We start from the raw sequence: 18,036 nt of genomic DNA on the forward strand, positions 1-18,036 counted from the left end.
GCTCGGCAAGGTCTCTGGAGGGGGAGCGGCAGGTACCGGCGCAGAGCTTCCCGGGCGTGTAAAAGTGGACACCTGGGAGGCTGCAGCATCACGGGATTTGGAAAGGACACAGTGGTATGTATGTAAGATAATCCGAGCTTTTTCGTCTTCAACTTCGTCTACTCGTGCCTCTCTCTCGCCCCTCCTCCAGGCTTGTGATTCTCTCTCGTCGCCGCACAATTGCGCTGCTCACACCAGCTCGCCTTTTCCCCTGACCCTGTGAGACTGGCTCTTTGTCGGTCGCCGTCTCGCTGTCCTTCCTTTCAGCTCTCTGCCTTGCCTTGCCAACCTACGGAAAGCAAGCTCTGAGCTCGCATCAGATCGCATCGCATCGCATTCGCAACGAACAGCTCTTCCAACAGCTTCTGATCCGTCCGAACCGCGCAACAGGAGGCACACGAGGAACCCCAACGCCGGGCAAGCAAAGAGGAAGCAAAGGGAAAATCGAAAGACGCAGCTGCAGCACTTCCACACACAATGTCGCATCGCGGTCCTTCTGGCTACGGCATTGGCGGCCCCAGCCCCTACGCTGGAGGCAGCGCCGGAGTTGGCGTTTCTGACGAGTCCAATGGCGGCAGCATCCTCGACCAGATCCGGCCCTACACCAGCAAGGTCGAGGACCTGCTCGACTCGTTCAGCGAGCCCGTCAAGCCGTAAGTGAAGCTCGTTAGGATCCGGGAAGAACCGAGGGCATGTCGGCTAACCTTGCGGCGCATTGATCTAGGTATCTCCCAGCCATTGGCCGTTTCTTGATCGTTGTCACGTTCCTCGAGGATGCGCTCCGTATCATCACCCAATGGAGCGACCAGCTGCTGTACCTCCACGACTACCGCCACAGTAAGGATCCATCCCGGCGCAATGCCAACCTTCAAGCATCTACGCTTGCTGGACTTTTGAGGGCTAACATCCAATTTAGTTCCCACCGGCATCAATCACCTCTTCCTTCTCTTCAACGTCGTCGCCATGACTTCCTGCTCGTTCCTCGTCATTGTCAGGAAGTACTCCGACTACGCTGTTGCCGGTCTCATGTCCGTGGTGGTCATCCAGGCTTTCGGCTACGGCTTGATCTTCGACCTCAACTTCTTCCTGCGAAACCTGTCCGTCATTGGTGGTCTGCTCATGGTCCTGTCCGACTCTTGGGTTCGCAAGACCAAGGCCTTTGCAGGGCTTCCGACGCTGGACGAGAAGGACAAGAAGATGTACTTCCAGCTGGCCGGTCGTGTGCTCTTGATCTTCCTCTTCATTGGCTTCGTCTTCAGCGGCGAGTGGTCTTTCTGGCGCGTCCTCGTCTGCTTCCTTGGTGCCGGCGCCTGCGTCATGGTTGTCGTGGGCTTCAAGGCCAAGTACAGCGCCACCCTGCTCGTTGTCATCCTGAGCGTCTTCAACCTCTTGGTGAACAACTTCTGGACTGTAGGTGCTATTGCGTCCCTTTCCTCTGTTTTCACAGCTAACTTGTTCATCTATGTAGCTTCACGAGCACCACCCGCACAAGGACTTCGCCAAGTACGACTTCTTCCAGATCCTGTCCATTGTCGGCGGTCTGCTGCTCCTGGTCAACAGCGGCCCCGGCCAGTTCAGTATCGACGAGAAGAAGAAGGTTTACTGAACCCGACGGAAAAAAATTTAAAAGTGCGGACGAACTTCCATGTTTGGATTCGATGACATGTGAGCACCGTTGCTCCAAGATCTGAAGCTGCGCTACAAACTCTCATTGGAGTTGTCTCCCCCTTCGAACTTTTTTCCTCAAGTCGTCATGGATAACAGGAAGTGAACAAGCTGATGGGCGTCGACATGGCAAAGTATGGCCTTTATAGGTGTTGCAAATTTTGCACATACTGCATAGAGAGAAAACAAAAACGAACTGAATCTATCTATCACGGGAGTCACGGAGGGATACAGGGGCTAGGGAATGATGAGGGGAAAAAAAAAAGGTACCTCAAATCAACCGCAAGAAAAAAAAAAATTCACTGCATGGAATGTCTATCATGTCTCGGAAGCGTGACATGCTAACGAGAAGTGGTTTCACCGTTTGTGCTTGACTCATTGCGTCTTGCTGATGTAAAAGATGAAGGAGGCTGAGTGCTAGCGAACATATGACTGACCCGACTCTTAGTTGATGTCTGTCATCGTGCATTGGGAATGAAGACTTCTTTGCGGGTGTTGACACTGATGAGAGTACTACGAAAAGCATGTTGCCGCCATGTGTTGATGCTTGTGAAACAACTATTTAATCTCTTTCAGACCGTCTAATATCTGGACGCCTTGAAGAGCCTCTCGGCTGCTACCCCCCTTCCAGGGGTGCTCCGTCTCGACGCTCCGAATCAACTCAGCATGCTTCTCACTTCTTGGAACGATGCTATACGGGAACTCGACCGGATGGTCTATCAAGCCCGGTGTATGCTTCCACTCGACATCAACTGGCTTCCCGTCACGCACCGCCTTGCCGATCGTAAACACCGCCAACGTCCGTGAGATGGTTGTGAAGAGACTGTCGTGCGCGAGAAATCTGCCGGGACAGACCCGTCGCCCATAGCCGAATGCATGATACGAGGGATCCGGCTCGTTCCGGGGTTCCATGTAGCGTTCGGGCGCGAACCGCAGAGGCTCGGCGTATCTTTTCGGGTCGTGCAGGAGCCACCATACGGCCGGGAGGATGTACGAGCCCTTTGGAATGCGATAGCCTCGGACGAAGATGTCGTCTATTGCCTCGTGAGCGACTCCCATGGGCGCGATGGGATGCCAGCGGAGCGCCTCTTTGACTATGCCGTCGACGTAGGGGAGGTTCTCTTGGTCGCTCGGTGAGGGGAGACGATCGGACCCAACGGCTCGGTCGATTTCCTCCTGGGCTTTCTGTTGCACATCTGGGTGCAGGATCATGGCTAGGACAAAAGCCATGAGACTTGTGACAGTCGTGTCCGCACCTCCGCCATACACGTTCGACGTGACCCACTTGATCTCTTCAAATATCTGATCATCCGCAGCCTTGCCCTGATTCCGATAAGCAGTGATGAGTTTGGAGGCGAATGATTCCTGGTTGGTGCCGTTGCTCATCTGCTTCACGACAAAGTTATACGGAATGTCCGCAGAGGCGTCGTGTAAGGCCCTCTGCTCGCGGGCAACCCGCTTGAAGCCTGTGCCTGGGAACCAGTCGGGCAGATAGGCAAGACCGGGGATGATGTCGACTGCCCAGCAGAAGGGAACTGTGGTCTCCGAGAAGTTTGTCATGACGTGCTCGATGAGGGTTACGAGCGGATCGGGCTTCTCGAGCTCGATCTCGTAGCCGTATGTGATTTGTAGGATGATGGCGGCTGCCTCTCTGTTCACATATGTCGTTAGCACATGTGATCACCTTTACGGGTTGAATGGAAAAGGCCTGTCTTACGTTTTGATGTGCTGGAACAAATGGTCAGGATCCTTCAAAACTCGACACAGAAAACGCCTTGATTCAACCTCCTGGATATCCCCAAACCGAGACACTAGGCTCTTCGTTCCAAAGTGCTGGTGAACGACTCTTCGATACAGACGAAATTGGTCGCCGTACTGCAGCAGGGCAAAGAACCGATCGTAGCCACACATGGCCGCGAACGGGAACCAAGGCCGTCCGGCAGATTTCATTGAACCCTTTTCCATGACCTCGGTGATGACGTCCTCTTCATAGAGGAGAACTATTGTCTGGCCCAGCGTGGTGATGGAGCTGATGGGCCCGTACTTGTCCTTGAAGGAGAGCCAGTACTCGTATTCCGGCGTTCCTGGCGGCGGGACATCTTTGATGTTGCCGAGGATGGGGAGGGGTTTTGGGCCGGGAGGGAGAGGGAGGGTAGATTTGGACTTTTTGCGGAAGAAGAGGGAGTAGACGAGGATGCCGATGAGGACGATGATGCCTTGGGCCACGGCCAGGTTTGACATCTTGCAGGGTTTGCTTCCGCTGTGATATGGGAAAGCCGTTGACACAGGAGAGGAGCTGGGTTTGGAGGACTGGCTCTTCTGATGATCAAAGCTTGGCTTTATAGTGCCTTGGTTTCCTCTTGACGACTCGTCACAGAATATTGGAAACCATCACAACAGGGGGCGTTCATGTGGTGACGACAACCGACTCGACCCCGCATCGTCTGAATCCGGGCTCAATGCCGTGCTTGGTGTTCTCTCGACGATCGATAGACCCTGTCATGCCGGCTTATCTCTATTGGTGTAGGCGAGGTTTCATCTTGCAGGCCTTAGCCCTCTGTGTGCATGGGTTAAAGGCGGGTACAGCAGACTCAATCGCACTTTAGGTATTTGACGAGCGCCCTGAATTCTGCAGCCTTTTTCCTTGGAAACAGCTTTGGACGGTGCATTTATCATTTTGCCTTGCGGGCGTTGCTTTTGCTGGTTGTGGGTAGGGATCGTTGCATTCGGAGGTGAGTTGAGTTGAGTTGATGTAACCTCGCCAGGGGTAGGTAGCGTGAATGGAGAGTGTGAGCAAAGTCGCCACTGTTGCGTATTGTAGGTAGAAACTCGTTTTTCTCGTTGCCTTTTCCAAATCAATGTTTCAGTCGTTGACATGATGTTGCTATTATATGTTAGTCATGGTCTACTATATTGCGATGTATCATTTATTACGGGAGTTCAGCTGGTGGAAGGGCATGAAGCGAAGATGAGGGGCTGTTATGGCATATAAGGTAAGTGGAGGCGGGGGGAACTCAAGCTGAGGTTGTCCCTTGTGAAGCTGAGAGCAGGGTATATTGTGATATAAGACAGAAGATGGTTGGAGCTGAAGCGTGGATGCTGTCGGCAATGCAGTGTCTGTTACTTCTTGGATCATCGGAGTCGAGGACTATTCAGTGTGTTGAGTTGATGTCGAAAAGCTACTCAGTAATTGGGCATTATGGGAAGACAGCGAGGACCAATTAGAATGCCACGATGATGATCTGAAGTATGGCTATTGGCCGTTGCATCAAGGGTCTAGTCCAACGTTTATCTGTAGTCCTCTTGTATGTTGCAGCTGCCTGCATAGCTGAAGCCGAAGATCAGAGAGAAAACTCTTCAATCCGCGACACTGTCAAAAAGAAAGGGCTTTTACTTGCTGTGTCTGTTGAGTGCTCTCTGATTCATCTTAAAGCTCTGTATCATTTCATAGCCAGTCACGATCCGGAGTTTCTTGTCTTTGTGTGTATGCACATCTCCAATCAATGTGATGGTTTGTCTCAGAGCGACTATGCGATATCCGCCCCACCATACTTCACTTCTTGTTTGGGTATTATTCCGGGTTGAACTTGTGAATGCAAAAGATACCAGCCATGTGAAACGATACGGGAGTCGAGATACGGTCCCATAGAGTGTGATGAGCTACAGTAAGACGCAACCTACTTTCAATGTGTTCATAACCTCTCATATCCAAATTATTTCGACTCTTAGATATGAAGAAGACTGAGGCTATGCTTTTACATGCGCGCCAGCGTGGTTGTTCAGTCTAGTAAAGTGAGATGAAGCTGTTTTATAAAGGTCGTTGTCGACATAATTCACGAAGCTGTCGACAACGTGGGGTGGGAGACATTACAGAGAGATTTGAGAACCAGCCACACTGGAGATTGTTGAAAGATAACGAGCCTCACGTATCAGTATATCTTGAAGCGATGCTACCTCAAATCTGTACTGGTCGGAAATCCTCGCAAGTTTCTGGTCATTGACACCTAATTGCTCGAAGTTGTAATTCTGGTATATGGCCAGTTCCCGTACGGAGTACTGGATGGAGACTGATGGGCATCGTCCCGGTCTATCTGAAGTATCTTATGAACGTGAGATACTTAACTATGAGTCTTCGATGAGATGAAATTATTGTTCTGGAAAAGAAATCGCATTACGTTCTTACAGCCCGAAAACAACAATGGTGAAGTACGTAGTGCTCCGAGGGTGAATTTGGTCCAAAGCTGCTAGGTGTAATCATACAGCGCTATCCGTATAGTCCTTGTTTAGCCTAGGAATTCCAACAAAGCCGCTAAGGCGGGTTGGTGGAGTGGTCTAACACGTGCGACTCAAGATAATATCTTGATCCTTAAACAGGATTTCGCATCTCGCAAGAGGCGTGGGTTCGAATCCCACACCCGTCAGACTTTGTTTTTTTTCTCCCGCAAACCGATCCATCATGATCATCATGAGCCCCTTGATTCGGAGGGGGTCTATCCTTTTGCTCATCTTGACAAAAACTTGCCTCTCCTTTTGGTGAGGTTGCAATCAGGACCGTATGTGCAGTATTTTTGCAGAAGGAGTTTCATTGGCCCATCCAGCCAGGTAAGGGGCAGACACCTACCTACTATGCTACCACATGACCATTAAAGAGTCACTTTTCTGGCCAGCAACTCAGTCTCATTCCACTTTCGCACCCTATGTGAAACAAATCTACCTTGTTTCAAAAGGCTCGGGTTGCTACTAGATGTTTGTACAGGTAGTCACAAACCATATCAACTTCAGAGTTTTCGGGGAGAAAGGGGACAGGAGGATTAAAATCATCATTCTTATAGTCAACGGGATCCGGATGTCTAAGATAACCTACACATGATTTGCACTCGAGCGACAGTGTCTGGAATTTACATTTCTTGATGGAAAGCAGCTTATCATGTTAAGTCTCAAGAAAAGAAGACATTTTGCCACTCTGGCTCTTCAGGATCGGCTTCGTCCAGTACTCGGCCTGGACAGTAGGTGGTTCTCATGATACAGCAAGGGCCTCCTGATACACGATAGTCAACGGGGCTCGGCAAGGAAAAGAGTGAAGTAAAACATCGTACTGAGATGCACTGTCCCCTCACTTTCACAGCTGTAGAACAATGTATCGCTTATACTGGCTGCCGCACATCTCGCGATAAATCACGCATTCTCTCTAGCCTATCACTACCTGAGCACGAGATCGAGCACGAGACAAATGATGGTTCCTCTCCATCGTCGATGGCCAAAGGGATTTGTAGCAAAGGGCAGTCGTACGGAAGGTTGCAACTACTCGTGCGGAAATAGGGTAAATACGGCATGCATACACAAAATGCCGGAACCTTCATGTCCTGGACTTCGTATGGCCCATTGCCATTGTATTAGGGTGCTATCGGCCCTACCATAGCACTCAGGTTACCCGCCGCAACCAACTCGGAAAAGGACCTCTTGAACTTTTAGAGACGATGGAATGATACGTAGCAAACTTGCTGGTTGCAGCAGATAGCCCCTGCCTGGTGCCCTGTGAAGCTTTCTGTGTACTAATCCTAGGCGACCCAGATTTGCGATATCGTTGATGATGGGTCTTCCACAATCTCATCTTCTCGCTGGGCCAGACTCGGTCATTGCACTTGCTGGGACATGTTTGATACACTCATAACTACTACGAATTCCTACTAAGATTGGCTTAACTGATGACGCGATTTGACCAGAGGTCTTGGCAATCTCATATCAGGATAGCACTTAGATTTCAGACCTTTTTCTCTTCGTGGTTGTTATGAAGCTGTGCAGCTCCCAGATGAGTTTGCTCTGCAACGAAGAACATGCTTGACATGCTAACAAAACATGGAATGCGGCCCTAGCAAGTTTTATAGCATATAGTGTTTCGATGATAATTGCTTCAGTCAACCCATGTCCAACTGTTTGTTGTGCTCTGTACTTTGTAACCCGTCACCACTCTCAACACAACTCTCTGCAACACGGACAGATGCATAAATGTCCACACCAGGCTCCGCTCGGATCAGCCACTCATGAGCCAACTCCGATAGCCTCGAAAGTTCCATATCAGTTGTCCATAGCCCAGTGCTTCCCTCAAGGATTGTTGAACCAGGACCTGGAGGAATGGTTACTCATAAAGCAATATGCCGCTTCTCTAAGCTGCGGGAGCGTCTGTCCTTCTCTCGGTGCTCTACCCTCCGCGGCCATTCATATGGGCCGAAGAGTTTTGAGCTCAAATATATACCAACATGCGTATTGGGAAAGCATTGATGTTGCCAAGTTCTTCTTTTGCGTTGGATGTGTTTCTTTTTTTTTTTTTTTCTTTTTTTCTTTTTCTTGCATCCCAGGATTCCAAATTCAGAGTGACAGCTTCCGTTTCTGGAGGTCAATCAACCTCGTGCTTCGAGATAGGGGTACTTACATGTATATACACTGTATTGAGTAATTGTTCTTTGATTTGCCAAGCTCAAGAAGCGGCTGGGAGCAATTGGGTGCCAATTGTTTCTAGCCGATGCAACCTTCTCCGCAAAAAAGGATAATATATGTCGGGACAAGACCTTCCATTGTTTCTACTTCCGGGGTGAATTATTTAGCCGCGATGGTATAATGTTTCTTCCTCTTTCTTCAACGGGTTACTCGGCACTCCAGGAGGTGTCAGGAGCCCTGTGTCGGGAAATCCGTTGGATGGCCCGCGGAGGCACCGAAGGCCAGCCATGGAGCATAAATACAGACATGATCATCTGGTATGGAACATCTGTCGACGCATAATTTCGGGCGTACGCATACGATAGGACTTACTCAGACTTACTCTGTACTGTTCATTAACATGGCCCAGAAGCTTTCCAACCTCCTTGTCACGGCACTGGCGGTGGCTACTGGCGTTGTCGGACACGGACATATCAACAACATTGTCGTCAACGGGGTGTACTATCAGGGCTATGATCCTACGTCGTTCCCATATGAGTCCGACCCGCCCATAGTAGTGGGCTGGACGGCTGCCGACCTTGACAACGGTAAGTGCCTCTTCTCTGGACGTGTTAGCCTTTCTTGATGCTCATACCACTTGGCAGGCTTCGTTTCGCCCGACGCATATCAAAGCCCAGACATCATCTGCCACAAGAATGCCACCAATGCTAAAGGGCACGCGTCCGTCAAGGCTGGAGACACCGTGCTCTTCCAGTGGGTGCCGGTTCCATGGCCACACCCAGGCCCCATTGTCGACTACCTGGCCAACTGCAATGGCGACTGCGAGACCGTCGACAAGACGACGCTTGAGTTCTTCAAGATTGATGGTGTTGGCCTCATCAGCGGCGGCGATCCGGGCAACTGGGCCTCGGACGTGCTGATTGCCAACAACAACACCTGGGTTGTCAAGATCCCCGAGGATCTCGCGCCGGGCAACTACGTGCTTCGCCACGAGATCATCGCCTTACACAGCGCGGGACAAGCAGACGGCGCTCAGAACTACCCTCAGTGCTTCAACCTCGCCGTCTCAGGCTCCGGATCTCTGCAGCCCAGCGGCGTCAAGGGCACCGCGCTTTACCACGCGACGGACCCCGGTGTCCTCATCAACATCTACACCAGCCCACTTGCGTATACTATTCCTGGGCCTTCCGTGGTTTCAGGCCTCCCTACGAGTGTCGCCCAAGGGAGCTCTGCCGCGACGGCCACGGCCAGCGCCACAGTTCCTGGCGGTAGCGGCCCAGGAAACCCAACCAGCAGTACTACGACAACGGCGAGGACGACGCAGGCCTCAACCAGGCCCAGCTCTACGCCTCCCGCCACCACGTCGGCACCTGCTGGCGGCCCAACCCAGAGCCTGTACGGGCAGTGCGGCGGGAGCGGATACTCAGGCCCTACTCGATGCGCGCCGCCAGCCACTTGCTCTACCTTGAACCCATACTACGCCCAGTGCCTGAGCTAGAGGGCATCACGGCGGGTATGTCAGCCAGGTATTTGGAGCTTCGATACACACACGCGGGCCAGTGCACCAAGGCCCTTGGGTAGTTGCTCGGGGCAAGGAGGAACAGTCTTTCACGTGTACTCTGCTGAATCCCGACATTGTGGACTCTTGGAATTACTAGGTAAAGTCTACGGTTATAGTAATATTACCAAGAGCAGATTGTTTGGATTATCAAGATAATCTGGTCATCATCAACAGGGCTCAAGTCCTATCACACTCCTTCATTCACTTTAGATAGTCAGTTTTCCGTACAGCAATGAAATTGATTCTACTATTCTACTCTACTAGCCATGTCATGCTGTGAAATGCCCGGTCTTCCTCCCTAGCCGCCATCATTGACTAAACGAACTTCAAGCCAAGGTCTACCTCTACATGATTCGTGGTGTTCCTGAATATAGCATTTCAGCTTGTCGCACCCAGCTATATTAGGCAAGACTATTTTGCCTTTTTCCCTCCAGTTCAGCCGCAAGGAACAGGAGGTTTCAGGAACACAGATATCCGTGTAGCCGTTACAGTCCAATGAGCCATTAACCGCGTCGGTTCAAGCTGTCGGGTACACGCTCAAGTGCCGGTTAAGCGGGCAGAGTGCTACATTTGATGAAGACGCAATTTAGCAAGTCCGGAACAAATCGAAGATAAGTAGGCGCAGCGGAATGGCCTTGCAGTATATATAGACCTTGCCATATGAGTCTTCTATAGACGCTCTAGCAAAGAAATCCATTTCAGGTCGCAGTAGTTGAATTTGTAGCACCTTCAGTGCACAGCTGAACCATTGCCGTAAACATGGTCCGCCGGACTGCTCTGCTGGCCCTTGCGGCCCTCTCGTCCCTCTCTGCCGCCCAAATCTCAGATGATTTTGAAGAAGGCTGGGACCAGACTGTATGGCCCATCACGGCACCAGACTGCAACCAGGGCGGAACCGTCAGCCTCGACACCACAGTAGCCCATAGTGGCAGCAACTCCATGAAGGTCGTTGGTGGCCCCAATGGCTATTGCGGACACATCTTCTTCGGCACTACCCAGGTGCCGACCGGCGATGTCTACGTCAGAGCTTGGATGTAAGGATTCTAATCAGAGACTTGGAGCTCTATGCATACATGTACTGACTTGGCATCTGTAGTCGGCTTCAGACTGCTCTCGGCAGCAACCACGTCACATTCATCATCATGCCGGACAACGCCCAGGACGGGAAACACCTGCGAATCGGTGGTCAAAGCCAAGTCCTCGACTACAACCGCGAATCCGACGATGCCACCCTTCCGGACCTGTCTCCCAATGGCATCGCCTCCACGGTCACTCTTCCTACCGGCGCGTTCCAGTGTTTCGAGTACCACCTGGGCACTGACGGCACGATCGAGACGTGGCTGAACGGCAGCCTCATCCCGGGCATGACCGTGGGGCCAGGCGTTGACAATCCGAACGACGCCGGCTGGACGAGGGAGAACTATATTCCTGACATCACCGGTGTCAACTTTGGCTGGGAGGCCTACAGCGGAGACGTCAACACCGTTTGGTTTGACGACATCTCGATTGCATCGACCCGCGTAGGATGCGGCCCCGGCAGCCCCGGCGGTCCGGGAAGCTCGACGACTGCGCGTAGTAGCACCTCGGGGCCGACGAGCACTTCAAAGCCAAGCACCACCATTCCGCCACCGACTTCGAGGACAACAACCGCCACGGGCCCTACTCAGACACACTATGGTCAGTGCGGCGGAATTGGATACAGCGGCCCTACGGTCTGCGCGAGCGGCACGACTTGCCAGGTCCTTAACCCGTACTACTCCCAGTGCTTATAAGGTGAGGAGGACGAAGCGAGGTGGAAAGATTTGGAGTGGAATTGCACTCGCGGTAGATAGAGTCAGCAGCTAGTAAATGCTATATGTGATACTTATTGGCTTGACCACTTTACAGCCCTTGAAAAATATATATCCACTCTGATGCCTTGTCGACTGTTGTCGGTAGATCTGATGTAGAAGCCCAGACTTACAAATATCTAGATACCCATCAGTACCCCCTATCATGATCTTGCGTGATATTCTTGCGACAGGCCACATTAGTGTTGGTGTAAGCTGCCTGTAGAATTTCCCGACGTCCTGGGACTTCTGGTGCTGCTTTAGGAAATCATCTTCCGGAAAATGTAGCCATCTCATCTTCACTTTCTCCAGTCAAGTGAAGAACAGGATTGTAAAGTCACTGGGCTTGTTCTTGCACCGACATGCCTAGATTCAACTCGTATTTGCATACTTGGGAGATGAACGATTAAGATGGGTTTCGATAATGGTAGTTTCAGTAAGAGGAAACAGATGTGAACACGCAGAGGGCTATTCGACTGCCAATTAATCAGAACTCTAGGAATAGCTTTGAAGAATAGCCCTCTACAATCAACTGAACGCAAAGATAATGCACGAGGTCTGAAGCCAAACTTTGCTAAATGAGAATCCACCCCGGAATCTCGACACTACGCACAACAAAACGAACACGTTTCCTGTTTCAGATGCAACCCTCCCAGCAAAAGAGAATCCCCCAAACGTACGTCTCACACGGCATGATGTTGCCATGTGAAAAGCTTGCTGTGGGGTGCAGCCCTCTCTCATCTGCTGTCAGTGACACGGCAAGAATATTGCCTAAAATTGCCGTGCGCAAAGTCGGTTCAAAGGCATTACCAAAACAGGTCAACCTCGACGCTTCATTGCCGGATCGTCCACATCATCTTAACGGGGCACCATCGGCTGGTCGGACTGACTCTGCAGATCTGGGGTGCGTCTGGCCGACAATGTGTATATTAGCCTACGTGTGCATCACCTCTGGATTGCAGTGCCTCTGCTACTTTACCCATGGGGAGGGCATCCGCTGCCAATGTGCGGTTAAAATTGCCTTTCAGCCACCCCTGTCTTCGGTTAATTGAGTGAGACGTGCATAATATGGCCTGCAGCAACATGGAATAGCTAGTACATGGACTGGATGAAGAAGTTGGGAGAAAAGGCCAGAATCCTGGGCCCAACTTGCCAATATGTACAACATCTTTTCGAGATGTTCCAAAGTGGTAGAATAGCTCTCGGTAGAGATGTACTGTTGCTCTGTGAACGCCGCGTGTGTGACTGGCCTCAAGGCGATGCTACTGTACCTGGATGCAGGATTTTGTGTTCCAAGAGGCGGTCCAGGCAAACGCCCCTGTTGATACGATGTAAGTCCGACTTTCGCCCTCTCGACTTGTACATGACTGCGAGAGCGTTTGAAGACAACATCAACTTTAATGGCAAATGCAAAGAAAATAGAGGCCGAAATTCCAATCGGGAAACATGGCTGCAATGGAGGCTGATTTAGCCTATTTCTACTTCGTACAACTCAGAAAAATGCTGAATGTTCGGGGGAAGGGAATATCATAACTGTGACTAGAATGAATTGGGGCTCTCGTACGGAATCAATTGACAATAGAGAGGAAAGTTCTTGAGTCATGTGAAAAGACCAGTAATTGCAACCCATGGATCAACCTTGATGCTTGAGGGGAATGCTTCATATTGATATAAACTCCTATGCTCCCGGACATCATTCAGTCTTGAAAGGACCAGCATCTCACACAGTCGGCTACCATAACCAATCTCTCTGTTGCAGAGCGAAAAATGCCTTCAATCAAAGACACACTTACCCTTTTGCTGGGCCAAGCCCTCCTTGCCACTGGCAGCCCGGTAGATGGCGAGACCGTTGTGAAGCGGCAGTGCCCCGGGATTCACGTCTTCGGCGCCCGTGAAACGACAGTGAGTCAGGGATATGGCTCGTCCGCCACTGTTGTAAACTTGGTCATCCAAGCCCATCCCGGAACCACATCCGAGGCTATTGTCTACCCGGCGTGCGGTGGTCAGGCTTCCTGTGGCGGCATCAGCTATGCGAACTCCGTCGTGAACGGTACCAACGCCGCGGCCACGGCAATCAACAACTTTCACAACTCGTGCCCAGACACTCAGCTGGTGTTGGTCGGATACTCCCAGGTTTGTGCCCCCGCCTGCCAATCCCTTTCTCTCTGTTGATAGCACCAGAAACTGAACGGTAATTTCTCCAAAGGGTGCTCAAATCTTCGATAATGCCCTCTGCGGAGGAGGTGACCCTGGTGAAGGAATTACCAACACTGCTGTTCCCCTGACTGCGGGAGCAGTTGCCGCTGTTAAAGCCGCGATCCTTATGGGGGATCCTCGAAACATTTATGGACTACCATACAACGTCGGAACCTGTACCACCCAGGGTGTAAGTCTTCGCCGTGTTCTAAAGATGGGTCGGCTTTGACATATGATGATATTCTAACACTTGCACCCTTACAAAGTTCGACGCCCGTCCGGCTGGCTTCGTCTGCCCCAGCGCGTCCAAGATCAAGTCCTACTGCGACTCGGCAGACCCATACTGCTGCACTGGAAACGACCCCAACGTTCACCAGGGCTACGGCCAGGAGTACGGCCAGCAGGCCCTTGCCTTCATCAACAGCCAGCTCTCCTCGGGCGGTTCCCAGCCCCCGGGCGGCGGCCCGACCAGCACTTCCGGGCCAACCAGCACGAAAACTGGAAGCTCTCCCGGCCCGACCCAGACTCACTGGGGGCAGTGCGGCGGAATCGGGTACAGCGGTCCTACGCAATGTGAGAGCGGGACGACTTGCCAAGTCCTGAACCAATACTACTCCCAGTGCTTGTGAAGGCCGTGAGAGCGGATTGTGCTGAAGAAAGCATGAGGCGTTGCATAGTATGCTGCAGTTAGGACTCGTTCTGTTGAATATAGTTGCTGAGAATAACGTGCTTGTCCGTTACGAGGGACTGAAATTGTAGGCTAGGGGAACGCGGCTGGTTGTTGTGTGACTTGTCTGGTTCTGCGGATTGTTTGTCCAAAATCATCTTCTATCCGTGTTGAACTTGTCCTATGCCCTATGCACTCATGTTAACTTGCGTTGACTTGCCTCGAGTTGCCCGAGTTCAATCAGTGTGGTGGTGTGATGCTTCCAATTCACGCACTTTGCATGTACTTTCTGGTCGGCTTCAGTTTGGTGTGATGACTGCTTGTTAAACTTCATACATAACAACACTGGGCTTATTCCTTGCAGATGATGGGTCCTGTACTCGTATGCCAGCGTCAGGGGGGCAAAGCTAAGCTTGTGAGTGGTGGCTTTTTTCGGGACTTCTTTTCCACATCCCGCAAAAAAGAGAGATTATTTGCCGTACTTCAAGCTTGTAGGGCGCGATTACTCCAGAGTGATGTACCTGATGATCCCGGGCTCTTGTTTAGACGGTTCTGTCAGCGAATCATGTCCGTGATTCCACACTTTCGCATCACCTTTAGGCTTCTTTGCCATGAGGCTAACTGGACAACGACTGGTTGATCTTTTAGGTGCCATCAGCGCCCGAGAGTACTCAGAGACGTTCGTGTCCGTTCTTCGATCTGGTAATGCTATCTTGAACACAGGGCAACTTGCTGTATACATGGCACTCAAAAGGGATTCTTCTATCAGTTCAGCTATCTCTAAAGCCGAGGAGCCATGATGAATGTAATAAAGGTGTATGCCATACTACCCAAGCTATATGAATAGTACTTCCTAAACTCCAGCCGAGTTTCCGGAGAAGTAGCAAGCTCATGGGCTGAAGGTGGAGCAGCCCTACGAAATCGCTTCGTGGCAGCTTGAATCCCTGCATGGCACCTTCAACTGGATCCTGCTCGCCCAACTAGAGCACTTTAATCCCAGCATGGTTCTATTTTTTGCTTTGGCTTCTGACGTAAGACCTATTGTAAACGAGTCTCCATCAATGTTTGTCAACTACTACCCCTGAACTAGACGGCTTCATCTGCCATGCTGTATTGAACTGCTGGAGACCATTTTCACCGCCTCTAGGCAGTGCAAGTGAGCGCCACATTAGCATCACGATCCCCTGCGTGGGACATGGAATTATCAACCCGATAGAAGCTAGTCATACCTTGACAATGTAAGATGAAGTATGTGAGTCAAATGACTTCCTTGTCAGTTAACACATGTATATAAGCTTGATGTCAGCTGCTATCTTCATTACTTGCGTCTCACGACAACTTGCCGCAATCCTACCGCTTAACTTCATACCCTGCAACCACGCAGTCCGTCACCATGATCGGTCTCAAGAACGCTGCCTTGCTCTCTATTGCTGCCCTTGCTCAGATCGGCAGCGGCTCGCCCACAGGCCAGTCTGAGCCTCCAATCCCAGAGGTTCGTAGCGCAATACGGCATTTACACCAGCTCGTCCACTGACCATCGAACAGCTCGCTCGTCGTGCACCCAACACTATCTGGATCTGGGCTGGCCCGTAAGTTTCTCTCTCTTGAGACTTGCTGAAAAATTACTAACTTCTGAAAGCAACTACACCGGCCCAAGCCAGAGTATCACCTACAACACCGTTAACGAGTGCCACGCCATCAACTGGGACACGATCGGATCCATCTGGCTGCCAGACAGTAAGTCCGCCATCAAAATGCTGCCACTGTCATGTTCATCGCTCACATTTGCATCAAAGACGTCGTCTGCACATTCACCGTCAAGCCCGGTGACTGCCAGGACGATGTTGGCAACTTCCGTTCCCAGACCATCTTCCCCTCGGGCCTTGCAGACATCCGTCAGTGGTACGAGCCGAGAAAGGCCGACTTCCCGGCTTACTGGTTCCATAACGCGAGGAGTATCCAGTGTGGTGGTGCCAATTTCTAGGCGTGTCTCGGGGCTTGGGAACAAAGAGGGCGTGCTCATGAGCAAGTATGGCATTGTGGCCATATGAGGAAACATCTTGGGGGGACGGTGAACCTTTTCGTCTAAGTCCAGAATGACGACGTGAAGCCTACAGGAGTCTTCCAATCTGATAAATAATGATAATAAGAGTTCAATGAGTCCTGCTTCGATTCTGGACGTTATCACTGTCTCCATTGCTCGCTGCGCCTACACGGGGGTCTAGCTATGCCGGGCATCTGGTCTGCAGTTACATGTGTTGAGGCTTTATCCCCATATGTGGCCATCACTGGTCAGAGTGCATACAACTGTGGGAAGGATATATGCAGTATATCAATAAGCCTGAACTGGGCTAAGGGCAAGCATTCGGTACTCTTGCTCCTCTTAGTTGCCACTGGGAGAGGTTGCACTATAATATGGAGACTACTTAGGTAGTCTCGAAGAGGAGGGAATTTATCCGGGCCCTTAACGCAGTCACCAACGAGAGTCTTATGGCCAAGATCTATCTTCTTTAGCACACACATAAACGCTAGATGAATGAATGGTTAACATGGATCTTGAGAAAGCAGAGGGATGCCTTCCAATCTCTGCGGACTGGCACAGAGTCAGACATTGCTGGCTCACGACCTGGGTAGACATTAACTAGAGGAGTTCTTTCGAGGAAATCCTTAGAATTTTCAAGTACAGATCAGCGCTCATCGGACGTACGCTATCATAGGTATAGCGAGGAGAAACCTGACGTCTGTGATACGTATACCATAGCCTATTAGAGAAGAAATTCAGTATTGCCTGTATGAAATGACTAGTCTCAATTTTTCCATCATACACGTCTGTTATTTCTACGCATTCCATACCCGGTTTACGGATGCGATCAAGCTTCACATCACAAAGGTGTAGCCGAAGACTGTGGCGTTGCTAAGAGCCTTTGATCAGGTAAGGCTATATAAACCTGAATACTTTCCTTGAGCCAGATGTTGGTCGTGTGGCAAACGCTTTTCGAAACGTAGATGGCCCTTCTTATACTTTGAGGCTCGAGTTAAGGCAACCTCAATCATTCATCTCGTGGCTTGAGATTTTCGAGTTCTTATTTAAACCCACCGCGCCCGTGTAGCTTTTTCTCTTTCCTTCTTTTCTTACATGACTTGCCCTTCGATATCACACATCTACTCTGCTGCTATCGCCGTGGAAGAAGTGCGTTGAAGTAGCTCTGCACCAAACAATGGAACGATTCGAAGCTTGCGAAGATCTTGCCGCCAAGGTTGCGGCCTTGAACCTTGCAGATGATGACTCCTCCCATGTGTCAGATGCCCTATCTGATTACGTGGAAGGCTCTCTTTGGCTTTCCGAGTAACGAGGAGGCGGCCAAAGCCATCCGTCAGTGGAGAGCCGACTCTGCTCGCCAAACTATCTCTCAAGCGTCGTGGCTTTTAGTGAAGGAGGCAAAGATGGCCGATGGCTTCAACAAGGAATCATACGAATACGGCCTGTGGAGGGCACAATCAGCTCAATAAGCATAATCTTGCTCGCGGATGTCAAACAGCGGAACCGCCAAAGACGACGGTGCGAAATATCCTGATATGCAGGACTGCAATCTTTCAGCAGAAACAGGCCCAGTTGACATTATCCGTTGCCTCTTTGAGGGCTC

At 51.0% G+C, this 18,036-nt stretch overlaps 7 protein-coding genes across 7 annotated transcripts; 6 read left to right on the forward strand and 1 right to left on the reverse strand.

The window, feature by feature from the left end:
* Positions 1-416: 416 nt before the first annotated feature.
* On the forward strand, positions 417-1,645 carry CCMA1212_002655 (uncharacterized protein; the record flags this gene model as incomplete). The annotated part of the gene is made up of 4 exons (XM_073700033.1): positions 417-692; positions 764-876; positions 956-1,449; positions 1,508-1,645. Coding segments are annotated over 4 exons (1,020 nt in total), but the record flags the coding sequence as incomplete, so codon positions are not given.
* Positions 1,646-2,262: 617 nt separating this feature from the next.
* CCMA1212_002656 (O-methylsterigmatocystin oxidoreductase) lies at positions 2,263-3,945 on the reverse strand (the record flags this gene model as incomplete). The annotated part of the gene is made up of 2 exons (XM_073700034.1): positions 2,263-3,355; positions 3,422-3,945. The coding sequence occupies 2 exons, from the start codon at positions 3,943-3,945 to the stop codon at positions 2,263-2,265; spliced, it is 1,617 nt and encodes a 538-aa protein (XP_073560872.1).
* Positions 3,946-8,539: 4,594 nt separating this feature from the next.
* On the forward strand, positions 8,540-9,637 carry CCMA1212_002658 (Endoglucanase-4; the record flags this gene model as incomplete). Its single annotated transcript, XM_073700035.1, has 2 exons — positions 8,540-8,726; positions 8,784-9,637. 2 exons carry the CDS (start codon positions 8,540-8,542, stop codon positions 9,635-9,637), a joined length of 1,041 nt encoding a protein of 346 aa, XP_073561122.1.
* An 822-nt stretch (positions 9,638-10,459) lies between these two features.
* Positions 10,460-10,738, forward strand: CCMA1212_002659 (uncharacterized protein; the record flags this gene model as incomplete). Its single annotated transcript, XM_073700036.1, has 1 exon — positions 10,460-10,738. The coding sequence occupies one exon, from the start codon at positions 10,460-10,462 to the stop codon at positions 10,736-10,738; it is 279 nt and encodes a 92-aa protein (XP_073561121.1).
* Positions 10,739-10,842: 104 nt separating this feature from the next.
* On the forward strand, positions 10,843-11,472 carry CCMA1212_002660 (Exoglucanase 1; the record flags this gene model as incomplete). The annotated part of the gene is made up of 1 exon (XM_073700037.1): positions 10,843-11,472. One exon carries the CDS (start codon positions 10,843-10,845, stop codon positions 11,470-11,472), a length of 630 nt encoding a protein of 209 aa, XP_073561599.1.
* A 1,824-nt stretch (positions 11,473-13,296) lies between these two features.
* On the forward strand, positions 13,297-14,354 carry CCMA1212_002661 (Acetylxylan esterase; the record flags this gene model as incomplete). The annotated part of the gene is made up of 3 exons (XM_073700038.1): positions 13,297-13,662; positions 13,736-13,915; positions 13,992-14,354. 3 exons carry the CDS (start codon positions 13,297-13,299, stop codon positions 14,352-14,354), a joined length of 909 nt encoding a protein of 302 aa, XP_073561600.1.
* A 1,431-nt stretch (positions 14,355-15,785) lies between these two features.
* Positions 15,786-16,376, forward strand: CCMA1212_002662 (uncharacterized protein; the record flags this gene model as incomplete). The annotated part of the gene is made up of 4 exons (XM_073700039.1): positions 15,786-15,884; positions 15,938-15,981; positions 16,032-16,129; positions 16,189-16,376. The coding sequence occupies 4 exons, from the start codon at positions 15,786-15,788 to the stop codon at positions 16,374-16,376; spliced, it is 429 nt and encodes a 142-aa protein (XP_073561597.1).
* Positions 16,377-18,036: the final 1,660 nt, after the last annotated feature.

The sequence above is a fragment of the Trichoderma ghanense genome (genome assembly GCF_004382785.1).
Source record: "Trichoderma ghanense strain CCMA-1212 chromosome Unknown scaffold_2, whole genome shotgun sequence".
Classification (NCBI taxonomy): domain Eukaryota; kingdom Fungi; phylum Ascomycota; class Sordariomycetes; order Hypocreales; family Hypocreaceae; genus Trichoderma; species Trichoderma ghanense.